At 31.6% G+C, this 25,949-nt stretch overlaps 1 protein-coding gene across 12 annotated transcripts in view; it reads right to left on the bottom strand.

Moving 5' to 3' along the window:
• Nucleotides 1–25,949, bottom strand: part of LOC148613937 (anoctamin-4-like) — a 72,082-nt gene that overhangs the window by 28,975 nt on the left and 17,158 nt on the right. For 3 of the 12 annotated variants that reach the window (XM_088587658.1, XM_088587659.1, XM_088587661.1), the window contains exons 6-9: nucleotides 18,373–18,444; nucleotides 9,065–9,229; nucleotides 7,755–7,853; nucleotides 3,001–3,143 (exon numbers count right to left, since the gene is read on the bottom strand). In XM_088587658.1, the coding sequence (XP_088443784.1) occupies nucleotides 3,001–3,143; nucleotides 7,755–7,853; nucleotides 9,065–9,229; nucleotides 18,373–18,444 (479 nt within the window). Of the gene's footprint in view, nucleotides 1–3,000; nucleotides 3,144–7,754; nucleotides 7,854–9,064; nucleotides 9,230–12,468; nucleotides 12,784–13,704; nucleotides 13,801–15,227; nucleotides 15,291–18,372; nucleotides 18,445–23,259; nucleotides 23,281–25,949 lie in introns of those variants that run through there. The other 9 variants (XM_088587657.1, XM_088587662.1, XM_088587660.1 and 6 more) reach the window with 6 other exon arrangements.

The following is a 25,949-nucleotide window of genomic DNA, read 5'->3' as shown; positions in this document are numbered from 1 at the left end:
CACCCGATTTCATAAAAAATCTCAATTTGAGATTTTCCTCAAATCCTTCCTCATCTCAAATATCAACCAATCAAATCACTTGAAATCAAAGATTTGAGGACAAACTCAAGGATTTGAGGAAACTCTCAGATTGAGAACTTTTTTTAATGAAAACCAGGCCTGGAATTTAAGAGAAAATTCTACTTTCACAGGATAATTTGGCATGAAAATAAAGTTTCCAACAAGCCAAACTTACAAATATTTCCATGGACTAAATTTCAATTTAATCATGAAGTAGTAAGGTGCAAATTCTTAAGGCCCTCAATTAATATAATTCCTTAGATTTACAATTTAAAACTTCATGTTAATAAATGTAACAACAAAATTACCAAACAGTTATCTGATTCATAATCAAGTCCAAAATAAGTTTGGCAAAAATCAAAGAAGCTGAAGAATTTAGAACTATATAATACCAATTCATTTTCTTTTGTGTAAGTCTTGGTAAGAATCAGGCAAAATGGGAAAAGTCAGAAACATGCATGTCAAAACCCACTGATTTGACAATAGCATATCACTCAAGGATACTTTCTCTATGTGAAAAGACCATTATTTAATCTTAGCATCATTGGATTTGCTCAGAAATTTTTCAATAGAATCTTAGAAAAATGAGATTTTTGACAGAATAATCTGCCCTTGAAAAGTTCATTTTTTGTGCATTTCAATGAAATTGTAATACAATGGTGCAACATGATATGGAAAATCTTGTCTGTTTTCCTTGATATTGTTGGTGCAAATAATCAAATTACACTATCAAAATGAAGGATTTTTCATACCATATTTCACTTACTGCCTGATTCTTACAAGGACTGACACTTAATTACTACCACTTCTAGTAGAAAGTGTAATTATGATAGGGTATAATAGTTATGGTCAGTTTCAGTATCATGGAAAACATTTTTTTTCCAGCTTAATAAAACAGTTATTTGAAGACATTCAGGCCAGAACAAGCCAGTAACACTCATGCAAGCAAACGTTCAATCATCCAATGTCAACAAAAAACACATGAGCACTTAAAAGTATTTCACTACAAAAATGTCTTGCTTACAATTTTTGAAGTTTTTATTATGAGCAGCAAAACTTTTAACGGAAAAAACATTTTCTTAGTTTTGTGGGATGGTCAAACAATAGTTTCAAAGTCCCAATAAAATGCAACTTTTCATTGAAAACTTGTAATATTCAAAAGACACCAAATATTTCTTTGTAATTTTTGTCACTGGTTGTCAGGAATATAGATAAGGGAAGAAATTACCTATCTACATGTATATACATTGTACTTCAAATGCATACAAGCATGTTATTAAGCAAGTGAACTGTTATTATGAACAATACCTGTCCACCCTACAAGTATAACATGCATGCACAGAAACTTGTATTTCTAGTTCATTACACTGCAACTGAAGTCTCAAAAAAAAATTATTCCACAATGCTTCAGTATTTTTTACACCAAACTGGCACATTTCAAAATGTAAAAAAAGATATATAAAGTTTTTTTACTTCAATTTCAGCCAAATTTTTTCATTTACATTTTTTTGTGACATCAAATTGTCAAACACCACTATACATTTTCTTCGGTTGAATGATATACATTGGATATTTCAAAGATATGGCAATTTTATATATCAGGATGAAATGAGTTTTTCCTGGGTGAACAGGTATTTGACAGACCATGAAAATGATGCAAGCTATTTATAGCATGCTATTCTATACACAAGGAAAAAAAGCAAAATAAGCTTACAGCCCTCTGTTCAATCACGATGAAATAAAACACAGCAGGAAAAATATACAAAACAAATTATATTAGAGAAGACATGAGAAAAACATTTCATGAAGATGAAAAAAGGAGATGAAATTCATCACAGCTGAATTTTTTGTTTTACTTGTATGTGATATACATTGTACATGTATAATAGAAATACGAAAATGACTGAAAAAGCAAAGAGTAATATAAACTTGAAGCAAAAAATAGAACAAATACAAATATAACAGGTAATTCTTAAAAGCCTATAGGCATTGACAACTTGTAGCCATATGTTCCCTGCCACTGCAAAAAGAATTATAAGTGCAAAAGTTCCATAACTGCTGTAAAATTTGCAAAATCAAAACTGCAGTACAATATGATCAACTACAATTGATGACTAACAATCCTACAAAATGTGAACAAAATCTATCAAGTGGTTTCCAAGGAGTTGTGTCCACAAGTGTGACTGGATGGATGGACGCACACACGACACCAGTATTTCTATGTCCCTTTCTGCATTGCGGTGGGGGACAACAAAGGAGTTGCATAATTGCTAAATTTCCTGATCCATGGGACACATACTTCTTTTACTTTGTTGTCACGAAAAACTCTGCATTATACAGGCATAACAATTCAAACGTCAGCTTCAGGTGTCATTCAAGTAAAGACTAATAAAACATTAATTCAATATTAACTTCTATCACAAAATATGCATGCTGGACTTGGGTACAAAAAACTTTGGTGAAAAACATAAGAACATGTTTTTTCTCTGTGTAGTTTAACAATTTTTTATCAAAGAGATATACTAGTAGCACATGTTGCGATTATAAAATTGTTTTTTTTTGTGCATATCAAAATGTAGGTAACATTGATATATGATATTGGCTCTATTACATGACAGAAAACTAATGGATTATCTAAGAAAAAAGAAGAGAAGAAACATTCAAAATAAAACATACCGAAAAAGTAAGAACAAGTGGTAGCATGTGACATTAACCTAAGAATTCCAAGAACTCTTTGTCAAATGTCAGAAGTTCATGTATGATAGCTGGAGATCAGAAAATACACAGTATACTACTCATCTTGACGTCCAAACACCTAATAATCAACGAATTCCCAAAGTAGAATCAATTTTTTTCAATTAAGACAAAAAAGATAAAAGAAATCTATGGTAATGCAGTCTAGTCCCTATGTATTAGGAACAACTCTAGTGTCATACTCACTGGTTGACTCTTTCCCTGTTAAAAGGTGCTGTAAAGTAGTTAGGCTCATCCTGGATGATGTCTTTACTCAACTCAAATGGTGAGGGGATGTAGGACAGACAGTAGTCAAATATACCAGTCAGTTCGTCATCCATGTCATTTTCCTGTAAAATAATGTACATGAGATAAAAACTGCTCGTTGGGGCAATAAATCCTTTTGTTATACGTTTATGAGCATGCTCAATTTACACTTTCGCAAGATAGGGGTAGTGAAGAACAAAAGAAATTTTCCTTGCGGAAATGTATATTAAGCATGCTCTTCACATGCTCATGGACTACCCAAGAAATAGCACAAAAGGGTGTATATTGCTTGTGTATTATCAGATATACATGTTGAAACCTTTATAAACCAAACCCCGAGAAATATGAAACCTGTCTAAACCTGACACTTTTAAAAGTCCATTTCTATAAGTTTAAATGTATATTTTGAACCCTGATAAACCAAATACTTGTCTAAACCAAATTCAAAAATCTGATAAGGGGTTGGGTTTACTAAGTTCCACTGCATTATAAATTCAAAAACATTCAAAGTAGTGTATACTACCATTACGGAAATAAATCTACACACCATTAACCCTTTAATGTTACACAGAAGTGAGCAAAACTCACAAAAGGATACCAACAATTCCCAATCATATAGTTAGTATATAGACTGTTGTAAAACAGGACAACTTGCTACAAGTCCTTGTTTATATACTGTGAAATTTCTCCTATTCATCAGTACCATTTTTAGTGCTTTCAGGGAAAAACATCAGTTTGTAGATTTTTAAATTCATGGATTTGACCACTCTATCATACAAACGAATTTGAAATTTAGTTTTCCTGGGAACCAAATTTCATGGTTTTCCAAACCCACAAAAGCACGAAAATTGGTACCCTGAGAACAGTATTACATTCACAGTATGACACAGAAAATGTATGTATGGTAATTACACAGATTTACGGTAATTAACCTTTCTGATAACATTACTATTAATTGCTGCCCTGTCCTCAAACATGAAGTTGCACATGTTGTCGTGCTAGGCATACCCCAACTCATACATGAAGTTGACATCAGAGAGCATCCATTACAGCTTACAACTATGTCCTATGATATATAAAGCCACACAGCAAATTTGAAATCATTTCATCTATTGGGAGCTGAGATAATTACGACAAAATTCCAACTGACAGATAAGGTGATTCTAATATACCACCCACTCATTGAGTGGGAGTATAACAAGTAGATTTACTACTGATAAGAGAAATGCAAGCAATCAATTAAGTTTTTTTTTTCATTTATTGATAAATTTAAAGTCTATAAAACTGGAAGTTAATGTTGCATAAGTCAGAAATCTAACCCCACAATATGGCATAGACATATAAAGCTTTTGTCTGATCATCCAGTTACTTTGATAAATAAGTGTAGAGAAAACTGTAAGAAAATAATCAAAGGTGGAAGAACAGACAGACTGACATTAAGACCATTACTAGTATATACCTTCTGTAAATGGGGACATAATTTAATACAAAATATGCTGTTCCCTTTTTCTTTTTAATAAGAACAACAATACTTTCATTAATAAATTGATCTTAAACTAGCAGCAAAAATTTGGGCCACTTCTTCATAAGCCAGATCTGAAGGCTTTCAAAAATAAAATTCTAGCATTACATTTTCTTTTCAGTACTAGAAATTTAAGAAGCTCTAAATCAATAAAAATAACTGTTCAACTACCCTAGGTTCCTTTAACTGTTCAACTACCCTAGATTCCTTTAACTGTTCAACTACCCAAGAGCCCTTTTACTGTTCAACTACCCTAGAGCCCTTTAACTGTTCAACTACCCTAGAGCCCTTTAACTGTTCAACTACCCAAGGTTCCTTTAACTGTTCAACTACCCAAGGTTCCTTTAGCTGTTCAACTACCCTAGATTTCTTTAACTGTTCAACTACCCAAGAGTACTTTAACTGTTCAACTACCCAAGGTTCCTTTAACTGTTAACTACCCAAGAGCCCTTTAACTGTTCAACTACCCTAGAGCCCTTTAACTGTTCAACTACCCTAGAGCCCTTTAACTGTTCAACTACCCAAGAGCCCTTTAACTGTTCAACTACCCTAGGTTCCTTTAACTGTTCAACTACCCTAGATTTCTTTAACTGTTCAACTACCCTAGAGCCCTTTAACTGTTCAACTACCCTAGAGCCCTTTAACTGTTCAACTACCCGAGGTTCCTTTAACTGTTCAACTACCCTAGATTTCTTTAACTGTTCAACTACCCAAGAGCCCTTTAACTGTTCAACAACCCTAGGTTCCTCTAACTGTTCAACTACCCTAGATTCCTTTAACTGTTCAACTACCCTAGATTTCTCTAACTGTTCAACTACCCTAGATTCCTTTAACTGTTCAACTACCCTAGGTTCCTCTAACTGTTCAACTACCCTAGATTCCTTTAACTGTTCAACTACCCTAGATTTCTCTAACTGTTCAACTACCCTAGATTCCTTTAACTGTTCAACTACCCTAGATTCCTTTAACTGTTCAACTACCCTAGGTTCCTCTAACTGTTCAACTACCCTAGATTCCTTTAACTGTTCAACTACCCTAGATTTCTCTAACTGTTCAACTACCCTAGATTCCTTTAATTGTTCAACTACCCTACATTTCTCCAACTGTTCAACTACCCTAGGTTCCTTTCTCTAAAGCTAATACTACAATAGAAGCAAATCTTCTTTATACAACCAGACATGGCATCTTAAATCAATAGTGACAAAATTCAATCTGACATACATGTACCAAAGACAACTCTGAAAGTATCCAAAACCATTGGACAGAATGTTTGAATGACAAAAAGTGGTAAACCTATGTGTCATGTTGTAGCAGATAACATAAATTCTATTCCTGAAAATGTTAATGCATAAGGAATGATACATGATTTAAGATTCCAGAAGTCTCACATCATCAAAATAAATTAAATATCACACTAAGCAGTGGAAGTATGTCTAAAATCAAATAAGGATGCATCACTCACAACTCTGAAAATGGTGCTGTTTGCATAAAATGTAAAGTCTGAGAATTTTTTTCAAAGTGCTCTATGATCTCTGAAAAAAGTAGTGTGCAAGACAAGGAAAACAAGAATGCTACAGGCGTAGCCACATGTCTCCTGCCGATGTAGAAAGAGTTGAATTACAAATGTTTGACACTTGTATAAATAGCAGATTCAAAACGTATGTGCTTTCATAAGTCCATGTGGCAATTCAAGGTTAATGTATCTTAATGAATCAGGTTAATGTATCTTAATGAATCAAATTAAGTTAGGTTAAGAATTCTTCATACAACAACAAAAAAAATCCGCAAAAAAAGAATGTGAAAAATGAACAAAGTCCCATAACTCCCATAAAAATTGACAATTAAAAAAATAGCGGTTACGTATGGTCAACTACATATGGTGACAAACAATCCTACAAAATTTGGTCAAATTCTATTTGATGGTTTCTGAGGAGTTGCGTCCACAAGGTGTTCCTATTGCGAATAATGTGAAAAATGAACAAAGTCCCATAACTCCCAGAAAAATTGTCGAAACATAATAGCAGTTAAGTATGGTGCACTACATATGGTGACGAACAATCCTAATGTTCAGCCGTTTCTGAGGAGTTGCGTCCACAAGCTTCGGAATGCACGGACGGAAACCAGCATTTCTATGTCCCTCACTCCGTGTTGTGGCGGGTGACAAAGACTCAATTTATACTTTCGATATGGGTATTATATTTATTTATAAATAAGGTGCACTGCCCCAAAAATAAACAGTCTATCAAAACTAGAAATAATATGAGAAAGCATCCGATAAAAGTACATTTTTAAGTAGGAATGTTTCCTTTTGTAGTCCTCTAGCATAATTTTATTCCTTCATGCACATTTCATATGATACTCCACCCTTCCTGTAAAATTTCATTAAAATTTCTTAAGCCATTTAGGAGTTGGGCTTAAATAAAATGTGGACAGATGAACAGACAGGGTGATTCCTATGTAACCCCCTAAACTTGGTTTATGGTAGTATCAGGTGCCCTGCCAAAAGTATGTAACATTTTCAAAATGCAGTCAATAGTTAAAATTCTTGTTGAAACTAGCAGGCAAATGAATCCCAGTTTACAATGCTATAATTAGTGGATCCTTTCTTGATTCATAACATTCACATTAATTATACATGTACAGGAAGAAATTATGACAGTTGGTGTAAAATTTGACATGCAGCATTGGCTTTGCATAGTTTCTACTGAATACCAGGTAAAAATCAGCATCGTTTAAGTTTGGATTTGAGCTACCAAGAATTCTAGAAATCTGAAAAAACAATGATTATCTGCACTTAAAGTATGTTTTAACTATGGATTAAACCAATTCAGACAGTCATTTGTGTTTTTTTCTGCTGAAAAGGTCCATCTCATACCGTAAACTTAACTGTTCATTTTTTGTTTATGACCTTCAATCATTTACAATGGTCTATTACCTTTAAATAAAATAAATTAAACCATTGGCTTACATGTAGTACAAAAACATTCCCTTCTTACTTTTTTAGACTTTAGCAGTACGACTCGATGTCTTGATACTGAAAATTGTGAATATTTACATCATAATAAACCTCTATAAGTCAAGAATCCAGTTTTTGTACATATGAGATCGGCAGTACATCTTTTTTTATTAACAGCATGACACCCTGCCATACAAAGTATCAGTAATACCATACCATAAGGGGCATCTTCATATTAGTAATCTCAGCATACTTTGCCAGGACATCCCATGGAGCATGGATCTTCACAAAACTGGTCTTCTTGTTAATTGAGTTCTGTGTAGAAATAAAAATGTAACCATAAGAATGAGTTTTGATTTGCAAGAGAAGTATATTTCTAAGTATGGCTTCTGAAGTTTTGTTAAGGATGTATGCTACTCGTGCTCAGCCAGTTTTGTCATATATTAGGATTTCTCTGGTTTTATCCATTTCTTAGCATAAATATTTTTTGCCACAAAACCCCCACTTTACTTTTTATAATTATATTAAACACACCTTAAAATGTTGTTTGAGAAGTTATCATGAAAATTCTTAGCATATTTTTAAAGATAACGCCCAAAAACACAAAACCTATGGAAAACCAAGAGCAATTCTTTTTCCACCAAAATTTCAAATGCTTATATCTCAAAAATGAGCACACTGACCCATCATTTTTTTTTTTATATTTTTTAGCACTAAAGATTTTAACAGATTTTACAACCCTTTGAAATCCTTGTTCTTTTTAAACAGAGCTGTGAACATCCTTAAACATATTGTTGATTCCTACATTAAAATCATACTCAAGTCTCTAAATTACTGTACAACATATTCATTTTTTCACAGGGTATTCATTTCACTAATTTTTGCTATTTTCGCTGAGGACAAAACGCAAAAAAAGTACCCATAAAATTAACTGAGCAATGTATTCACATGATAAATGCTTCTCAATTTTTTAAAACTGTGAAAACCGATACACACCAATATGATTACTTGACAGAAGAGGTAATAATAATTTATTTACAATACTTGTAGTTCAGTGTAATTATCAAAGTTCTGGATATTATGTTTATGTTCAAAATGTCAAATTTAACTGTTTATGATTTCTCTCTTTCTTGTTAACCTCCATAAAATCATCAATTTTCAAGGTTATATACCTTAATTCCAAATTTCTCAGCAATAAAAAATAACAAATACCCAAATTAAAGAGGATGGGGTAATTGGTAGTTGTAAAAAAGGCCAACAATATCACTGCCTGATGACAGATTACATTTTTCGATTTTTAAGGAGGTAGACCTAGGAAAAGAGACATAACTCTTGAAATCAGTGATTTGTTTGTACTATATTCCATTTCACCGAAGCCAAACAAGCTTTCATTTGAAGCAGAATGAAATCAATCCAAGTTACTTTGATGTTTAATTGAGGTCCAATGCTGACAACAATCGTTCCGATGATTTGAAAGAGTTGTGTCCCTTACCCTAGGTCTACTTCCTTAAATTGATCCTTTATACCTCTTTAGGTTCTATCTCCAATTGCAGGCCTTCTTCTTGTAGATTCTCTTCAAATTGTCTTCTTCTTTCTTTCTTCTTTTCATCTTGTTCATCTTCAAATGCCAAAACATAATCAATCTTCCTTTTCTTGTCTTTGAAGAACAAAGTTGCATTCTCATTTACAACCTGAAAGATAGGAAAGCCATCTTCACAAATGAGAATATTTTACTGGTATTTATTACACAAACTAAATAGTTCAAGCAAAAGAGTTATGATTCCACAAGAGAAATTATTACTCATACTTTATAACAATATAACTAAATAATTCAATTTTATGAGTTATGAGTCTACAAGTATGAGAATGGTAATCCATTCAATCACCAAACTGATGGGAAAGTAAGCATAAAGGGAAGAAATTTGGAAAGGTGTTTTAAGAGGCATGTCATTTAGCTCAATACAGTTCATTTTCAATTTGAATAAAATATCAATTAAATAGGTAACATGAAATGAACTTGTCTGTATCTGATCTCAAAATGTTCTAAAACTGTCTCTTTTACATGTATCTTAATTAGAAGTATGCACAGTGTAAATAGTCAGTGTACTCATGAACTATGGAGAGGAAATGAGCCAAAAAAAATATGTCATATATCCAAGTGTCGATATTAAAAAATAAAATAAAACAAGTCAATGCAAGTGGTCATCATAATTTACATTGAAATAGAAAGCAGGATCCTAAAAATGCCATTTGGTACTGTTTAGGATCGTCCAAAGAGAGATAAGTCTCATTCTAGTTTCATTTTTGTTACCAGAATTTTCCATGTAGAATGTATTGAATTTGTAGACTGATCCATTGAAATTTGAAGACTGATCCATATTTTATTGTTCACTTTTGGGATTACAATGAAAACCTTATGTTTATTGCTTTTCTAAACAATTTTCTGATGTATAGTGATAGATACTTGTCATTTTTCATCGATATTTTTACACAGTAAGATGTCTTGCTTTCAAAACTGAATTCAATGCTCTGTAAAAGATAAATTTCCATGCATTTGAATGGTAGATTGGGACCCCTTCTCATGAAAACACAGAGTCACACAACGACTTACATACCCTAAAGCAAAATACCTGCTAGAGATCAAAGGTAAATGACCTCACACAAGTTCTTTAAGGTTATGTAGATTATCAATTAAATTTATTATCTAATAACCCTATACACACAGAAATCATGAACTATTATGAAATTTTGTAACGATTACTGAGTACTTATATGGTAATCCAGTGCAATATTAAACTTAAATTTCTACTACTAATTAAGAGTTAATTTCAATACTGCTTAAAAGATTAAATTTCAATGAAACATGAGGCTAAGAAGATAAGTATTCATAGGTTAAATACTGTATATAGATGGACAAGATCTAAGCAAAAAACAGAAAAATAAAAAAAACAGGTATTTATACTATATCATCTATAAGGGCAACCATCTTTCATTACCTTGACCGTTGACATATAACTCTAAATATCTACAAGGACAAAATCTGGTTAAAATTTGTTGAATGATGTAGATTGTACAGGGTGTAAGGGATAGACAGACAGAGGAGTTAATATATTCCTCTGATACAGTTTTAACTATACCAGACATTTTTTTTTAGTTGATTTTACCTCCTACCCATATACTAGACAATACTTGAGAAAACAAGTAAAATGAAAGATAATTCAATACAGAAATAGAGCAATATGCATGCAGAAAGGATTATGGTGAAGTAATGACATTGTTGGGTTCATAATTGTAGACAATGCAGTAAAACGGAGCAATCCTATATATAGCAAAATCAAAATTGCATTTTCCTTAAACATAGCTACATCACACAACAGTTTCTTTCTTTTCAGGTATAGGTTTTGCATTCTATTAAGTTACAGCATACACATCTGGTTTCAGGAAGTGTTCCAGGGGTGTTGGAACCCTCTCTAAAATTGAAAATTTTGTCCTTTAAATAATTTAAGAAAAAAGTTTGCAATAATAGCGTGAAACCCCTTTTTCCTTTTGGAAACACCCCTGGATCACCACCCACTATCTAAAAATATCTTAAGAACCAGTTAAATAGTATAGGTATATAGCATGTATATAATAATAATTAGCTCAGACAGATGTTTGTGACTTCCTCTTCTGTAAATAGGAGCACGCACATCAAAGGCAAAACTTGAAATAGCAAAATTCTTTATGACACTAAATGGACAGAAATCAGAATGGGCATTTCATAGCACAGCTTAGGTGTGCGTAACTGTCAATGGTTGATATGTTAAACTGAACAATAGAAAGTTTATTTCATGAGTTTTCTTTTTAAATTTCTCCCACTGACCATGAAGAAACCCACATATTCCATCTGATCTGTGCTTTATATAAATATACAATATCAAAAGCAGATGTTAACAACATAAAAAGCTCAAAATTACAGCATGGTAGAAAACACAAACTACATGTATGTTGAAAAGCAGCTTGAAGTTCTAGGTCCCAGTGCCTCGAATTTAAAACAAATCAGTTAGTCTAAAAATTCTATGGTAGCAGTAACCAAAATCTTTAGATTGTGTAATATCAAATAGAGTTAAGAATATTCTCAGAACTATTTAATAATTCAGACACTGAGGCCTAGTGTTTAACATGCATTAGTTAGTTCAGTAAGTTGCATTAACATATTTCATAAGTTTTCTACACATCCCAGTGGTCCCATCTCAGGTCTCTGGTCAGACTATTTAGACCATAATGTACATTGTATCAGTTCATAGTTTCATGATAATGTGTCAGAATCTTTAGAGAATGGGAAAGAAACATCAGGAACCACAGGGAAGCAGAAATTGGCAAAATTGGAAGTAAAATTCAGTTCAATTAAGAATAGCAGTGATAAAATCCAGATTTATAAAAGCCGAATTCTGTTAAACTGTGTGAAAAAATCACATCCCTGCAAGGAAAATAATCAATTCAAAACACATTGAACCAAACTTGAACCAGAAATCAGCAGTTATAGAACATGGAATTTATAGACTATAGCCAATTCAGTCTACTCCACAAAATTAAAAAAAAAAACTTAATTAGCAGATTATTTAACCAATGTGCAGTTAATACTTCTTGGTTTTTCCACTTAACTAATATGCCAAAGATTCCAGAGCTTTGCTTAAAATAAATCAACTGAAATTTGGCTATTATGACATGCCCTATCTTTAAAAGAGATTTTAATCATAATCCAAGTGAGTCCTCAAAAACAATTCCATCTATAAAAGGGGATATATCAGAATGCAAGTTAAACCATAAGAACAGCCCTAACTTTAATACAAGTTTATATCATGGGTTTAGATTACTAAACAAGTTGTTCCTCAAGAACAAATCGACAAAGAAATTATTGATTTAATTTTTAGCATTATAAGGTTCCTACCTTTTGAAGACGTTTCTCCAAATCTAGTTTCCTGCCCATTTCATTTTTGTCTAGCCTTTTCGATATGGCAATGTAAACATCTCCAATATCATTTTAAAACCAGAATGCTTCACAACTTAAGATAGGAGATTTTCATGTAATTTGTCTAAACCAAGCAACACTACTCCTTTTAGCTGGGAGAAAACAATAATCTTTGAAATTCCAACTTTCATCTAATTTGAATCCATTTCCTTCTTTATAATGAACCACATAGGTCCAATTACGAGCATAAAATTTTCAATAGTCAGCACACAATGACAGTTTTTATGTGTTATTAGAAATGACATTTACAGTGATGAAATATAGAAAGTGACACCTAAATACTATTTGTTTTAGAACATAAGTAGATTATGGGAGGGAACCTATAAGAACAATAGGAAAATTGTATTGTCTCCTGGAAATCATCATGAATAATTGTCTGTTAATCGTGTTGAAAAATGTGCAAGCAAAATCTTCAAAGTGTAAATTTCATTTCAATTCTGGGCGACAAAGTTTGTGGCTAATCAAATTTTAATTTTTATGTATAATTTTTTTTGTCTACTCAATAAGTCAAGAGAAAATCTTCATTTCAGTGGTAATTACATTGTTCTGGTTAAATAAACAACAAAATATCATGACACACAATTTTGCAGGGTTTTAGCTGCCTTTCAAAGAAGAAGACATACAAATTTACTACCAAAACCAACATATACCTGTACATATGGTTGACAACTCACAAATAACCTGAAATCTACTGAAGTTCGGGAGCCTAAGTGTACTATTCAGTAGCCTGGTGTAACATTTCAAATCTTTTGTAAAATTTGGTAGCCTTAGTGTAACATTGGTAGCCTTAGTGTAACATTGGTAGCCTTAGTGTAACATTGGTAGCCTTAGTGTAACATTGGTAGCCTTAGTGTAACATTGGTAGCCTTAGTGCAACATTGGTAGCCTTAGTGCAACATTGGTAGCCTTAGTGTAACATTTAGTAGTCATATAGTAACATTTGACAGCTTGTTGTAACATTTGAACCTTAGTGTAACATTTGTAGCCTTAGTGTTGCATTTAATAGCCTTAGTGAGAGAAAGATGAGTGCTCTTTATTTAAATTTCCAATCAAACTCCTTTTTTCTGACACTTACTGAACATTAATACTTATATAAATGGCATCTTCAGTTTCATCTATCCCTTTTCATCTGATACAACAGGAAATGCCACTTACCTCATCAAGAATTACATATTTTTCCATTTTTAATATTTAAGTGTCAATTAAGTATTATTCATAGATCAATGTTAAAAACATATCTTTTTACCGAATAGGATACTGAAGAGGATATTTCCCATGACACAAGTAGGTCATTTAGTCAACACTGTGCTAAAAATAACAACTACATGAACAATTATTTTAAAACTGAAAGTAAATTTAAAAAATTGAAGTTATGAGATAAAAATGTAGTTTGTTTTTGAAGTAGCATGCATTGTCATGCTAGGTATACCCCCACCCCTACAGAAAATTGAAATTCCTTACAACATATGACACATCTATACAAATACACATAACACATTTGGAATCAATCAACTCAATGACAGTCAAGATTTTTCATTCAAAATCATTTCATACAGTAAAAAATGCTTTCGTCTCACAAAACACGCAGTTGATATTGGGCAGCAACCAAAATTGCTTATAACAGTCACCCCATCTATCTATTGCCACATACCTAATTTGAAATTAATCCATCGATTGGGAGTCGAGATAATTGTGACAAACTTTAAACAGACAGAAACACTATTTCAAATGAACTTCATCAGATGAATCATATCAAACAACTAGCCATGTAAAGAATCACTAATTAAAATACCAGTGCTTATTTTGGAGTAGACTTGATTTCTAATACATACATACTCGAAGATATGTGTATTGGTATACAGCTCCTAAATGATACTAATGGACAAAAAATTGAGTTCAGCCTGTTAAGTTCTTAACTTTTCATAAACTTCCAGATTACATGGAAAAGAGGATTAATAGAAACTGAAAATCATACATTTAAAAACAGCAAACAGCTACACATGTACCTCGGTGTGTCCAAAAATGCTCATAAAGAAATATTAGAAAAATACTTCTATTTTCAAAACACGATATAATCACCTTTTTAAGTCAGCAATTTTGGACACTTTAGTACCAGTCCATATAAAATTCAGACACTGCCAGTGACATAGGTGATTCTGGTGTAGAAAAACCAAACAAACAAAGCTTTTTTCTACACAAGCTATAGTTTCAAGTAACAATAATCTTTTCTGTATTCAGAACTGTTTTGTAGATAAAACTGTACATTCATTTCCCACCAAATACAAACCTATCAAACCAGCTCAAGAACAGTAACTCTTGCAAATAGCTTTCATGTGCATTCTATATATTTTTTTATCTCAAGAGTGCAACAGAAAGAAAAAATAAGACTTTTTAATTGGTCTGTAACTGTTCTTAAATAAGAAATTAAAGTGAGTTTGTCGGGTTTTTGACGTGCATGAATCACCTCCTGCCTGATTTTTATAAAGTTTAAAGTACTTAAGTACAAGTGCTAAATATTGAAATGAGCACAAAATTCTAACATCTATATAGAAACATTTGCTTCCAATTAAAAAGGAGTCCTTGTATGTTAGTAAAGGTGGATTATACAACCAATCACATTGGGACAACATTTAAGGCAGTCTACTTTCTCTTTGTGTGCATGCTACTTTCAGTTTCACCTTCTTCGGACTTTTATACAAAAGGGATGATCCTTCATTATTCTCTTCGTTAAAGTTCAATTTCTGCCAAGAGAACAGAGAAAAAAGCAATCAGTCATAGATCAACTGTGCACAAATATCATTGCATCATCAGCAATTTGTGAACTTATATAACTGGTAAGCAAGTATTTCCATCTCAGCTGACATATCTGTGTAAGAGATGCTGTCAAATTTATGTCATAAACACATAAACTGCTGCACTTGAGTACATATTCCTTCCTTTTTGTATTGATGTTCTATTAATAAGATACAAAAACATAAAAGAATACTGAAAAACAAAAAGAAATTTCACCAATGACAAAAATCTGTCAAAATATTTTTCAAAAATTGTCCCAGCATACAAAAAAAATTAAATCAAGTATTTTTTTTTTTAAATACCGGTAAGTAAAGTGAAATTAAAATATTTCCTTCTTTTGAGTTACACTATCACATTCAATTTTGTTTTACATACATCAAAATTATCTTCTTTTAACTTACAAGGTAAAAACTAAATAGAATTAACAAAACTATATGGGTAGCAGTGACAGATAAAGGGATTTAAGAGTGTGGAAACTATCAATATGTGAAAAAAAAGCAGATAATAAAAATGTAAGACTAGGCACTAGACTTCTACCACAGCGGAGGAAATAAATGGAAATGCACCATCAATACAGAGGTCTGACCAACATTGTACATGTAAATGAGAAAAAAAACACAATTCATGTACATTGTGAAAACTCATTTAGTTTTTCACAATTGGATTGATCAAATTGAAAAATATATGGTTTAACATGTATACTACATGTACATGAAGTTACTAATGAGGTTCAAATTAGCTTTCACAGAGTACTTAAAATTTTGTTTCAACTGTCTACTTGAAGAAAAGGAAAGGTCCTCATTGTAGAATATTTAAGGCCCACGCTTAGGTAAGAAAAATTCCAATGTCCTGGTTCAGAAACTGAAGGTCATGGACCCCGAACCGTTGCTAGTTTGAACCCCCTTTATGAACATATGTATATGTTGATACACTTTACACCATCAGCATGTTAAAATATGTGAAAATACTTTTATTCATGGGTACCAAAGTTCATGGTTTTGGGGAAAATGATCAGTTCGTGAATTCCTTCGTTTGGAACCAAATTTTGTGATTTAACAAACCCAATAAATCAACAAAAATTGGTATCTAACGAACAACAATACTCTCACAGTAGTATGTTAATGTATTTTATATTGAATACATTGACTACAAAAAATATCAAGTGATGGGAAATCCATGGACAAAAAAACATAAATAAGACGATAGATTGCAAACATGTTCAATAAAGTACTAAAAGAGTTATCTTTCTTAGTAAATGAAACAAGCAACCTGAAAATCCACTTCATATTAGTTCAAAACACCTTTTACATAACTAAAAAAAGCAAAGTCTTGGTTACAATATAATATGAATGTAAATATAATAATTATATAAAGTATTTTTAAGTAATAACACGAGTAATATACCATTAAAAGTTACATACAATATACACTAAGATAGCACACACTTTTTCCATATTCAGCCATTAGAAATTATTCACCAATAATTTATATCATATGCACTATTGATATCTTTTGACCACTGAATACTCTTTATATTGACTAAAAATTCATGAAAAATTTATATGTTATAGCTAAATAGTTTAATATGAAAAAAAAAGAACAGATAAGAAATTCAGAACATATCAGGAAGATATAGTATTGATAGATCATGAAGGTTTTACTTTGAGATATGATAGCTTGTACATTTTCACAGTTCAGACATTTCATTCTTCTATTACTCAATTACAAATGCCCGTAGTTTCAAAATAGGTTCACCGTTTGATCCAAAAAAATGTAAAATTTTTGCTCCAATTAAGAAGGTCCTAAATAGCTTAAAATATGACATGAATCAATACAAGAATATCAGAAAATGTCAAATAAATTGTTTACAAAAAGTCATTTATCAATTTGAACCAAAATTGCAAAAGCACAGACAAACAGACAGTTGGTCATAGTGAAAGTTACGTAATAGGACACTTACAATACATACAGTATATATATTGAGGGTAAAAACTGTAATATGAAGCTGATTCCCAAATTAAAGCAATACAACATCTTTGGTTGCAATGGTAACAAATAGGAATGGCACTTTATATATATTATTTATTATTTTAGTATTTATTAGAAGGCATCCATATACATACTATCACACATTTGAAGGTGCTGCCATAAAGCATATTGACTAATAGATAAATCATATTCCATAGGAGATGATGGTCTTCACAGGTACTAATATTGGCAACTATGTGTCAACAGTCAAAATAGCAAAGAACGGCACAACACCAAAAATAGTCAGCCTACAGAAAGTTGTATATGGATAAAAATAAAACAGATTTTTTTTTAAATTTCTGTCACATATAACTTTCAATTGTCTATTCCTATCAAAAAACAAGACTTAAGGAGTACAGGATAATATCAAATTACATCCCAAGCAATGATCATGGGATTGAGTTAAGTCTTTTTTAGATGAACTGTAATATGAAGCCTGATGTATTCCCATCATTAACTGGACAACTGGGAAAGAGATGTAAACTTTCCATCTTGTTATAGAATATTTTAATTTATATTTGAGTAAATGAATAAATCTATACCTCAATTGCCAAGATGACAATCTATGGGAACGTATTTAATGAAGACCCGTTCTTTTCCGTGGACATAATCATTGTGTGTGCTGTAAATAAATAAGAAATGCTGAAGAGAAAGCTGATGAGGATGGAAGCTGTATACAATATCAAATTTCCATGTTCAATAATATAAAACAGCCATGAAGTAACCAACACCATTTACAGTCAGAACCACAACAGATACCACTGAAAGGGTAGAAATTCATTGTGAAGAAAGATTGAAGTGTGATCTAACAATTATCAAAAACTTATCTTGCATCACTTCCTGCTTCCTATCACCAGTATATAGCAAAAAGTCAAATGTCAAAAGTGATGCCAGATCCATTTTTAATAAAATTTGATTTATGGACATTGGGCTTGTGCATAACAACTTAGGGAACTGAGTTTTAGGAGGTTTACATTAAGCATGCAGTACTGGACAAAATACCGTATCTTCCTGAAGAAGTTCTACTTGGTCGTCCACAGCTCCATAGTGTGTTGCTTCGGAAGTCGATAGGTTCTAGCGTAAACAAGCAAAAACAAATATTGAAAACATATTTAAGTAAAAAAATTGGATGCAAGGAACAATTATTTCAATAACAAAGCACTAAGATTCATAAATACACGTAGTAACAAATTTTCAGCTGAAACTTATAACACAGGAGGAAAAGTTCCAAAAACAGGTGCAAATTATAGATATATTGTGAAATAGATTAAGTATTTATAAGCAAAAATGTGATATTATTTAAATGCAATATATTAAACCTGTCTCATTCTGCAGTCATAATACAATAAAATGCTTTTGGGAGTGCATCTAGATACACCCACAGAGGTTGAACAGATAATAGGGCAAATATGGACACTAAATTCAAGCTTGATACACCTCTCAATTTGATTAATTATAAGTGCAAAAAAATATATAAATTAAAAAAGAAGCTTACATTAAAAAAAACATGTCAACAAAGATTCAAGAAAATTGCTTGAAGTGTTTTGAAGTTATTGTGCAATTATAGGAAATCTTTATGAAAGTCCAAAAAACTAATCAACAAAAAAAAAAAAGAAAAGAAAATCATAAATAGATACTTGATAACTAGTTTCATGGAACTACTGAACTATGATATAATAACTGTGAAATTCCCCACTTTTTATTAACAAAGACCAATAAAATTGTAAAATCAAAAATTTTCAAAAATTAAGAGAGCTTGCATAAATATTAATAAACAATTCACCAATTTTTCAGTGACATGGCTGAAAGTGTTCTAGAGTTAGAGCTGAAAAAAAAACATAAAGAGCTGCCCTTTAAGTGCATGATATGCCTGTTGCCCTTTTAACTTGTCCTTATGCTTTTAATGAATTCATATGATCAACTACAAATATTGTGAGCTCTGTCAAATGTCCTCCCCTACCCCTCCCCTAAAAAAAAGTAAATAAAAAATGCACACAAAAATTGGCACTATCAAGGCTACCTCAACTTTAACTAAGTTTGTTGACTTGATTTTTCACCTATACATTTCTAAACACACTGTTCTGACAAGGTTATCATAACAAATGGTCCGCTTTCAACAATTTTTCAACAAATAAATTTCCTTGGCTGTTTCCACCTTTTTTAAAAGAGTAAAACTCCATAACACAGAAATGTAAAATAGGACATTGATAAAAATCAGAAAGCACCAAAGATTCATAAAAATTAGTGAGAGTGTTTTTGAGTAATTGTGCAAAAACTTAAAAATCACCCTTTTTATAAGTATAAAAATTCTTAACACAGAAACGATAAATCTGAAATTTATAAAAATCAAAAGGGAGCTTATGTCAATAGATATAGACAATTCATCAACGTTTTATAAAAGTTGGTGAAAGTGTTTGTGAGTTAGTTGTCTGAAGTGTTAACGATGGACGGATGGACAACGGTATACCATAATACATCCGGTAATAGATGGGCATATAATGAAATCACACAATTTTTGTATGAATTAATGAAGCCCTTTATCAACAAAGGAAAAGCAGAAATATATAAATATCAAAAGGGAGCTCACACCAAAATAGAGAAATAATTCATCAAAGTTTCACAAAAATTGGTGGAAACAATTTAGAGATATTGTGTGAAGTGTGAAAGACGGACGGACCGACACCAGTATACCGTAAAACATCCAGTCTTATGACAGATCCATGGGCTTATATAAATTGTAAATATGAATTTGGTTGTAAGTTATTACAACACATAGGCAGATCCAAAGTCTCCCCTTTAATATGCTTGAAAAGTTTCATTATGTAGAAAAACTGAAAATCACTAGCGGGCTCCCCTTTCAGAATTTCAGGATCCACCACTGCATCATATCGGCAATAGTAAATAGCATTGTGATCACATACAACTAACTTAGGACCAACTTTGTACTTCAACTTGTGGTAGAATTGACAAGTTAGATTATCAGTACTGACAAACATACAACATCTAATCACAAAAGCAATGAAATAAATATAATACCTTGAATATCAGATCACTTTTCTCATAATAAAACTCCATTAAACAACAAAAGGTTTTTGTTTTAAAAAACCCCACATCTTTTTAAAGCAATTGTGAAGTGAATACTAATAATGAGGTGTCAGTACTTTCAGTTTTTGGACTGTCATGGTGAGTGATTCTGAATACAGTTCAGTTTCAAGTAAATTAAAATTTTATCCAATCACCCAATGCCCATAGACTTATCACTGATGGATCTTTAGAGTAACAGAGGTGTATTGCCTTGTAGGCTTTAGAAAATTGGACAATATCCAATGATAAACAGTTATCATATTTTAATTTGTTATGCATCATTGCACTTCCCCTTTTTCAGGAACACTATGGGTGATTGATAGAAACTAAACTTTCTCATGTGATTCATTGTGGCATAGTGTTTAACAGGACTTTTTAAAAATTTCTGTTAACAACTGAACATGTCCTAATTATTAAAATTTTATTGTGTAAGTTCAAATGTTTAACCATGAGACAAAGCTAAGGATATATGAGATATTTATGTTGAAACTGATACTTGTCAGGAAGTTCAATTTTCATGCCTATTATTGAATTACAGAGAAGAAGCAGACTTTAATTCTTATCAATACTTTCATATCTGTAATTCATATTTAAAAAATATCAAAAATTTCAAAATATGACAAGTCGAAATTTTAAGCAAAAATCAAAAGTTTATAAGAGTACAACTGAAGATAAGGAAGTAAGCAAGACCAATTATTATAAACAACATAATTTAAAATCTAAAAAAAACTGTGAGCACAGCTCACTTAGTTATACCCTCGCTCTCTTCTCCAGTAAATCATAAAGGGTAACCTAGATGTGACCTTAGCATCAGATGAAAAAACAAAATAGAATGTGCACAATGGGATCATGTAATGAAGAATTTGAGAATGTTTCATCAAATTCCATGCAGCGGTTGCAGATGAGAAGAGGGGAAGGACAGAAGAACAGAGGAACACTATGATCACTATTTACCTCCCGATTTTCAAGCCGGTTATAATAAACTTAGTTTAGAGAAAATCTTAATTCACTTGAAAGTAGATTGGAATAAACTAAAAATGTCTGCTTATTTATTATATAGACACCAGTGTTTTGTCAAATGTTCCCAAGGCAATAAATTTTGATAATTCACACTGTGAAATAAATTCGGTAATTTCACTCTCAGACTTTCACCCGCCAAAATGCCACAACTTGGATATCGATCTGCCAATCACAGAATTTGAAATTCATGTTTCAAATATTGATAAATTATGAAGAAAATCTATATAATAAATAGGATAACCAAAATATTATCATGAGTGCTAAGAATGCTAGAGGATTTCACTAGTGTGCGGAACTGGTTCTGCACACTCAATTCTAGGCGTTCTTTGGCACTCGTGATAATATTTTGGTTCTTTACTCTTTCCAACTATCCTACTATCTTGAACATATCTTTAAGAATCATACTGATGCATTTCCTTTCTTATCAACCTAATATCATATAATTTCCTACCTGAACATGTTTTTTGTGTCGAAATTTATTCTTGATATATCTAACAGCCGACATAGTGATCAATATCAATTTCAATAATAACAGATACATGTATACTACAAAACTGTTATTACCTGTTTGCTACAATACTGATATAAATTAGCCTTATTGAGAAAAGTAACCAATTAGGCCCTCCAAATATGTTACAGCAAACACATTTATCCTAATTTATGTAATGCTATCCAAGTCAAAAATCAAATACAACTCATTTAGGGTCCAAATGTGAAACATAAAATTTCTCTCTGTTACCTAACAATAAACAACCAATGCTTTAATTAATTATTAATCAAAAACTTTTTTCTACCATTAATCATGAAACAAAAAACTTATGGAATTTGTTCTCAGAATTAGCAAAATCAGAAGATTTTCTATGATTCAAACGGGAAAAGAACAATTCCACGAAACAATGAAGTAACTACACTTTTTCATAAGCCTCAATTGATTTTTACTTGAATTCAGGCTTTGGGCTAGTGACTTCAAAGAAACACCAAATATCAATCAACACAATTATATCTATATCTAAAATTTTAGTGGTATGATGATGATCATCATGATATATGAGTGGTCATGCTGCAGTGGAGGATCTGAAGAGGGTTGAGGTCCTTGAAACCACGCCTTTTGTTGGAAATTTTGTTTATCTTGCACATTTTGGTGGTCAAAATTGACCGATAAAATAGCCTGGAGACTCTTCTTTTTTCTAGGACTCCTTCTCTGAATCTGCCACTAATACTGTATACCCATTTTAAAGTTCAATATCAATCCATGGAGGTAGAGTTAATTCCAGATGAAGTTTGGGCTACAGCCTCTAACTGCCAATGTAAATGACCTTTCAGACCATGATTTTTCGGACCCCTATAGATCTGTCACCATATTCAGTTACATTTAATTCATAGGTTGAAACATTTAAATTAAATCAGGTAATTACAACATGTATAAAACTGTCCTCTTGACAGCACATGGCTAAATTCATTTTTTTTATAAAAGCCAAATGTATATTGCTCTAAGACACTTCAGAATCCACCCACATGTACATTTTGTACATATTAACCTTTTCATCACACAGTTGGAATGTACACATGAATATATAGGAAGCAAGTCAGACACAGGTAAAAGTTTGACAGGTAAAAACAAATATTATCAACCAACCTCTCATCTCTAAAATGACAATATTGTGTCCAACTAAAATCAGAAAGTCATACATAGGACTCCACTTACGGAGTATTGAAAGTTTAAATGTCATGAGTTTTAAAAATAAAATAACATTTAAAACAAATCTAGAAAATTTGATGACAAACCTGCATTTTAAAGGTGAAAAACCAGTTAAAAATTTTATTCCATCATATGATTCAAGGTCAGTTTTTTGGTTGGTTTAACATAAGTGTTTGTGGGAGTATATACATATACATTTTATGTCAAGTAAGATTCATTATATATAATTGAAATTGAAATTTATATTGTGAGACTCAGTTTATTCAGTAAAAGGAATCTTCACAGAAAATGCATCTTCAGCATACATATAAATCTGAATAAGTATGCATGATTTTGCATCTGTTATGAGGACTCAGGTGTTAAAATCTTAAATGCTCATTTGTGATGTTTTGACGTTTTCATGTATATTGTATCTTTTTAACTATCTATTTTTATTTCTGAGGAAAATTTAAATTTAGTTGAAAGGTGAAGTTGTAGTTCCTTCATCCCACAGAAAAAAAACCAAAAAAAATATTTAATTTCATGAAGAATTGCACTGTAGAAGATAACATATAATTGCTCCAAATTACACTTAATTAGTCACATACAAATATGAATATACAGCAAAAGCCCATAAAAACATTAACTTAGCAAATATTTATACCAAAATAGGTACATTTTATTCCTAATCTTACACTTAATTAGTCCGAGAACAAAAATCACTATATGGGAATCTTGTTTTATTCCATGACAAGATTTTTTATTCCAGATTAGTTAACCCTATGCACAGCCAACATGACATTATCATAGATGGGGTCACACTAAGACAGGAACAAAAAGAGTACGAGTTCCAGTTACCACATGATTTATGTTTTTTTTTTCTTTTTCTTAATGAAAAGAAAAGTTAAAAACTAAAGAAAAAACATCTGTAAAAATACATTTAATCAAAAATCAACAGCTACAATCCAACAACTGACTCAAAATCCAAACACATACAGAAATTAAATCAATATCACAGAACAGCAAATTGAAAAAAAAAATCTAATATGTAATAAAACCTACTGAATCCCCAGATATGAATTGAATTTCCTAAGATATGAATCTGTTATCATTTTCTGTATGAGATATAGCATGGTTATCAAGGATAGATAATCAATTCTTCAACATCATTAGAATCATATATATCAAACATTATATAGTAATAAATATTTTCCTATTCAAATCAATAGAAAACCAAGCATGCAATATATCCCGGTATTTGCACATTAACTTTCATTCGTATCTGGAAAAATTCAGAGACATTCCGAATACGTTTTTAAATTTATTGCACTATTGTCGTCTGCTAAAAAAATGGCTGAAAGGGATATTGACAGGTTGTTATAAAAATGGCAATGACCTCTTTATATGGGTCAACAAATTTCCGTGTTTGGTGACAGTTATTGTGATTCCATTTTTCTTTCAAATAATACAAACAAAAAATGCATTCCTTCCAATTTTACTACAAATTATCAAACATTCATAAATTCATATTGCACTAGTTCATATATTTATTATGCATCATATTTGAACTAGTGCAGTAAAACACATACAATGTTGTCAAATGCATTATATCCAACAAATTAGTTTAATGTTAACTGAAATATTACTATATAATAAAAGGGGTTATTGCAAGCTCGTGCAATATAATATTCTGCTCGGGACAATATTCACCAGCATTCATGCAATAACCCTATAAGACAATGACTGATACATCTTCACCAAACACTCTTTACACTAAGGAATTAGCTCCATTTTGACAGGATTTTGATTGAGACCGATTCAATATGGATTGAAAGTGATATGACAGGATTTCAGAAATGCCTAATTAATTTCATTCTGTGTCAAATGGAAGCTTGATAGCCTTTGGTAAAATTGAATATGATACAAACATATCATTGACTTCAAAAGTTATGTCCCTTACCCTAGGTCTACCTCCTTACATGACTTTAAATAATGCTGGGTAATGCCCAAAATTTTCCACATTGTTAGGTTTATCATTGCTTACTCTCCAACACTATAAAGTATCTATTAGGTCCAAACATATCATTTTATGTTGCATATTTGAGCTTTTTGTTTCCAAAATTACCAACATACTGCTAGAAATATGTCAATATAGCACTGAATAAATTTTACACTATATTTCTAAAATCTACTTATTTACAGCCTTTATTAGGACAAGATACAAAATTCCTTAGAAATCTCATGGTTGAGTAATCAAGGCAATACATAACAATTGACCAAAGCAACAGTCTAGCTGACGAAAAATGTATATTGACAACAAATATGCAATCACTGTAATAAAAAGGCAATAATTTATGACATTAATCACACATTAAGTATCAGTCCCAGTAAGAATCAGGCAATGGGTGAAACATGGTATGAAATGAAAGTTTACTTTGACTATTAGCACAATTAGAATCAAGGAAAACAGTTTTTCAATATCACTTAGGTAAACTAGGTTATAATTTCATTGAAATGCACAGAAAATAAAAATTTCCATGGCAGATAACTCAGTCAAAAACCTCATTTTTCTAACATTCTATTGTAAAACTTCTGATCCAATCTAGCAATGCAGAGATAAAATATAGAGACAGCATCCTTGAGTGATATGTCATTGTCAGATCAGTGGGGTTATGACATGCATGTTTCTGACTTTTCCCATTTTGCCTGATTCTTACATAAACCTATGCTTATTGTATGTGTATATAAACTAGGACAAATAAATCATATTCAATGAACTAAGTGAAAAATACAGGAA

The sequence above is a fragment of the Perna viridis genome, chromosome 6, assembly GCF_037379345.1.
Source record: "Perna viridis isolate PV_CMFRI_1.1 ecotype Kerala chromosome 6, ASM3737934v1, whole genome shotgun sequence".
Taxonomy (NCBI): Eukaryota; Metazoa; Mollusca; class Bivalvia; order Mytilida; family Mytilidae; genus Perna; species Perna viridis.
The sequence above is the reverse complement of the archived record's forward strand: the minus strand, read 5'-3'. Positions and strand labels throughout refer to the sequence as shown.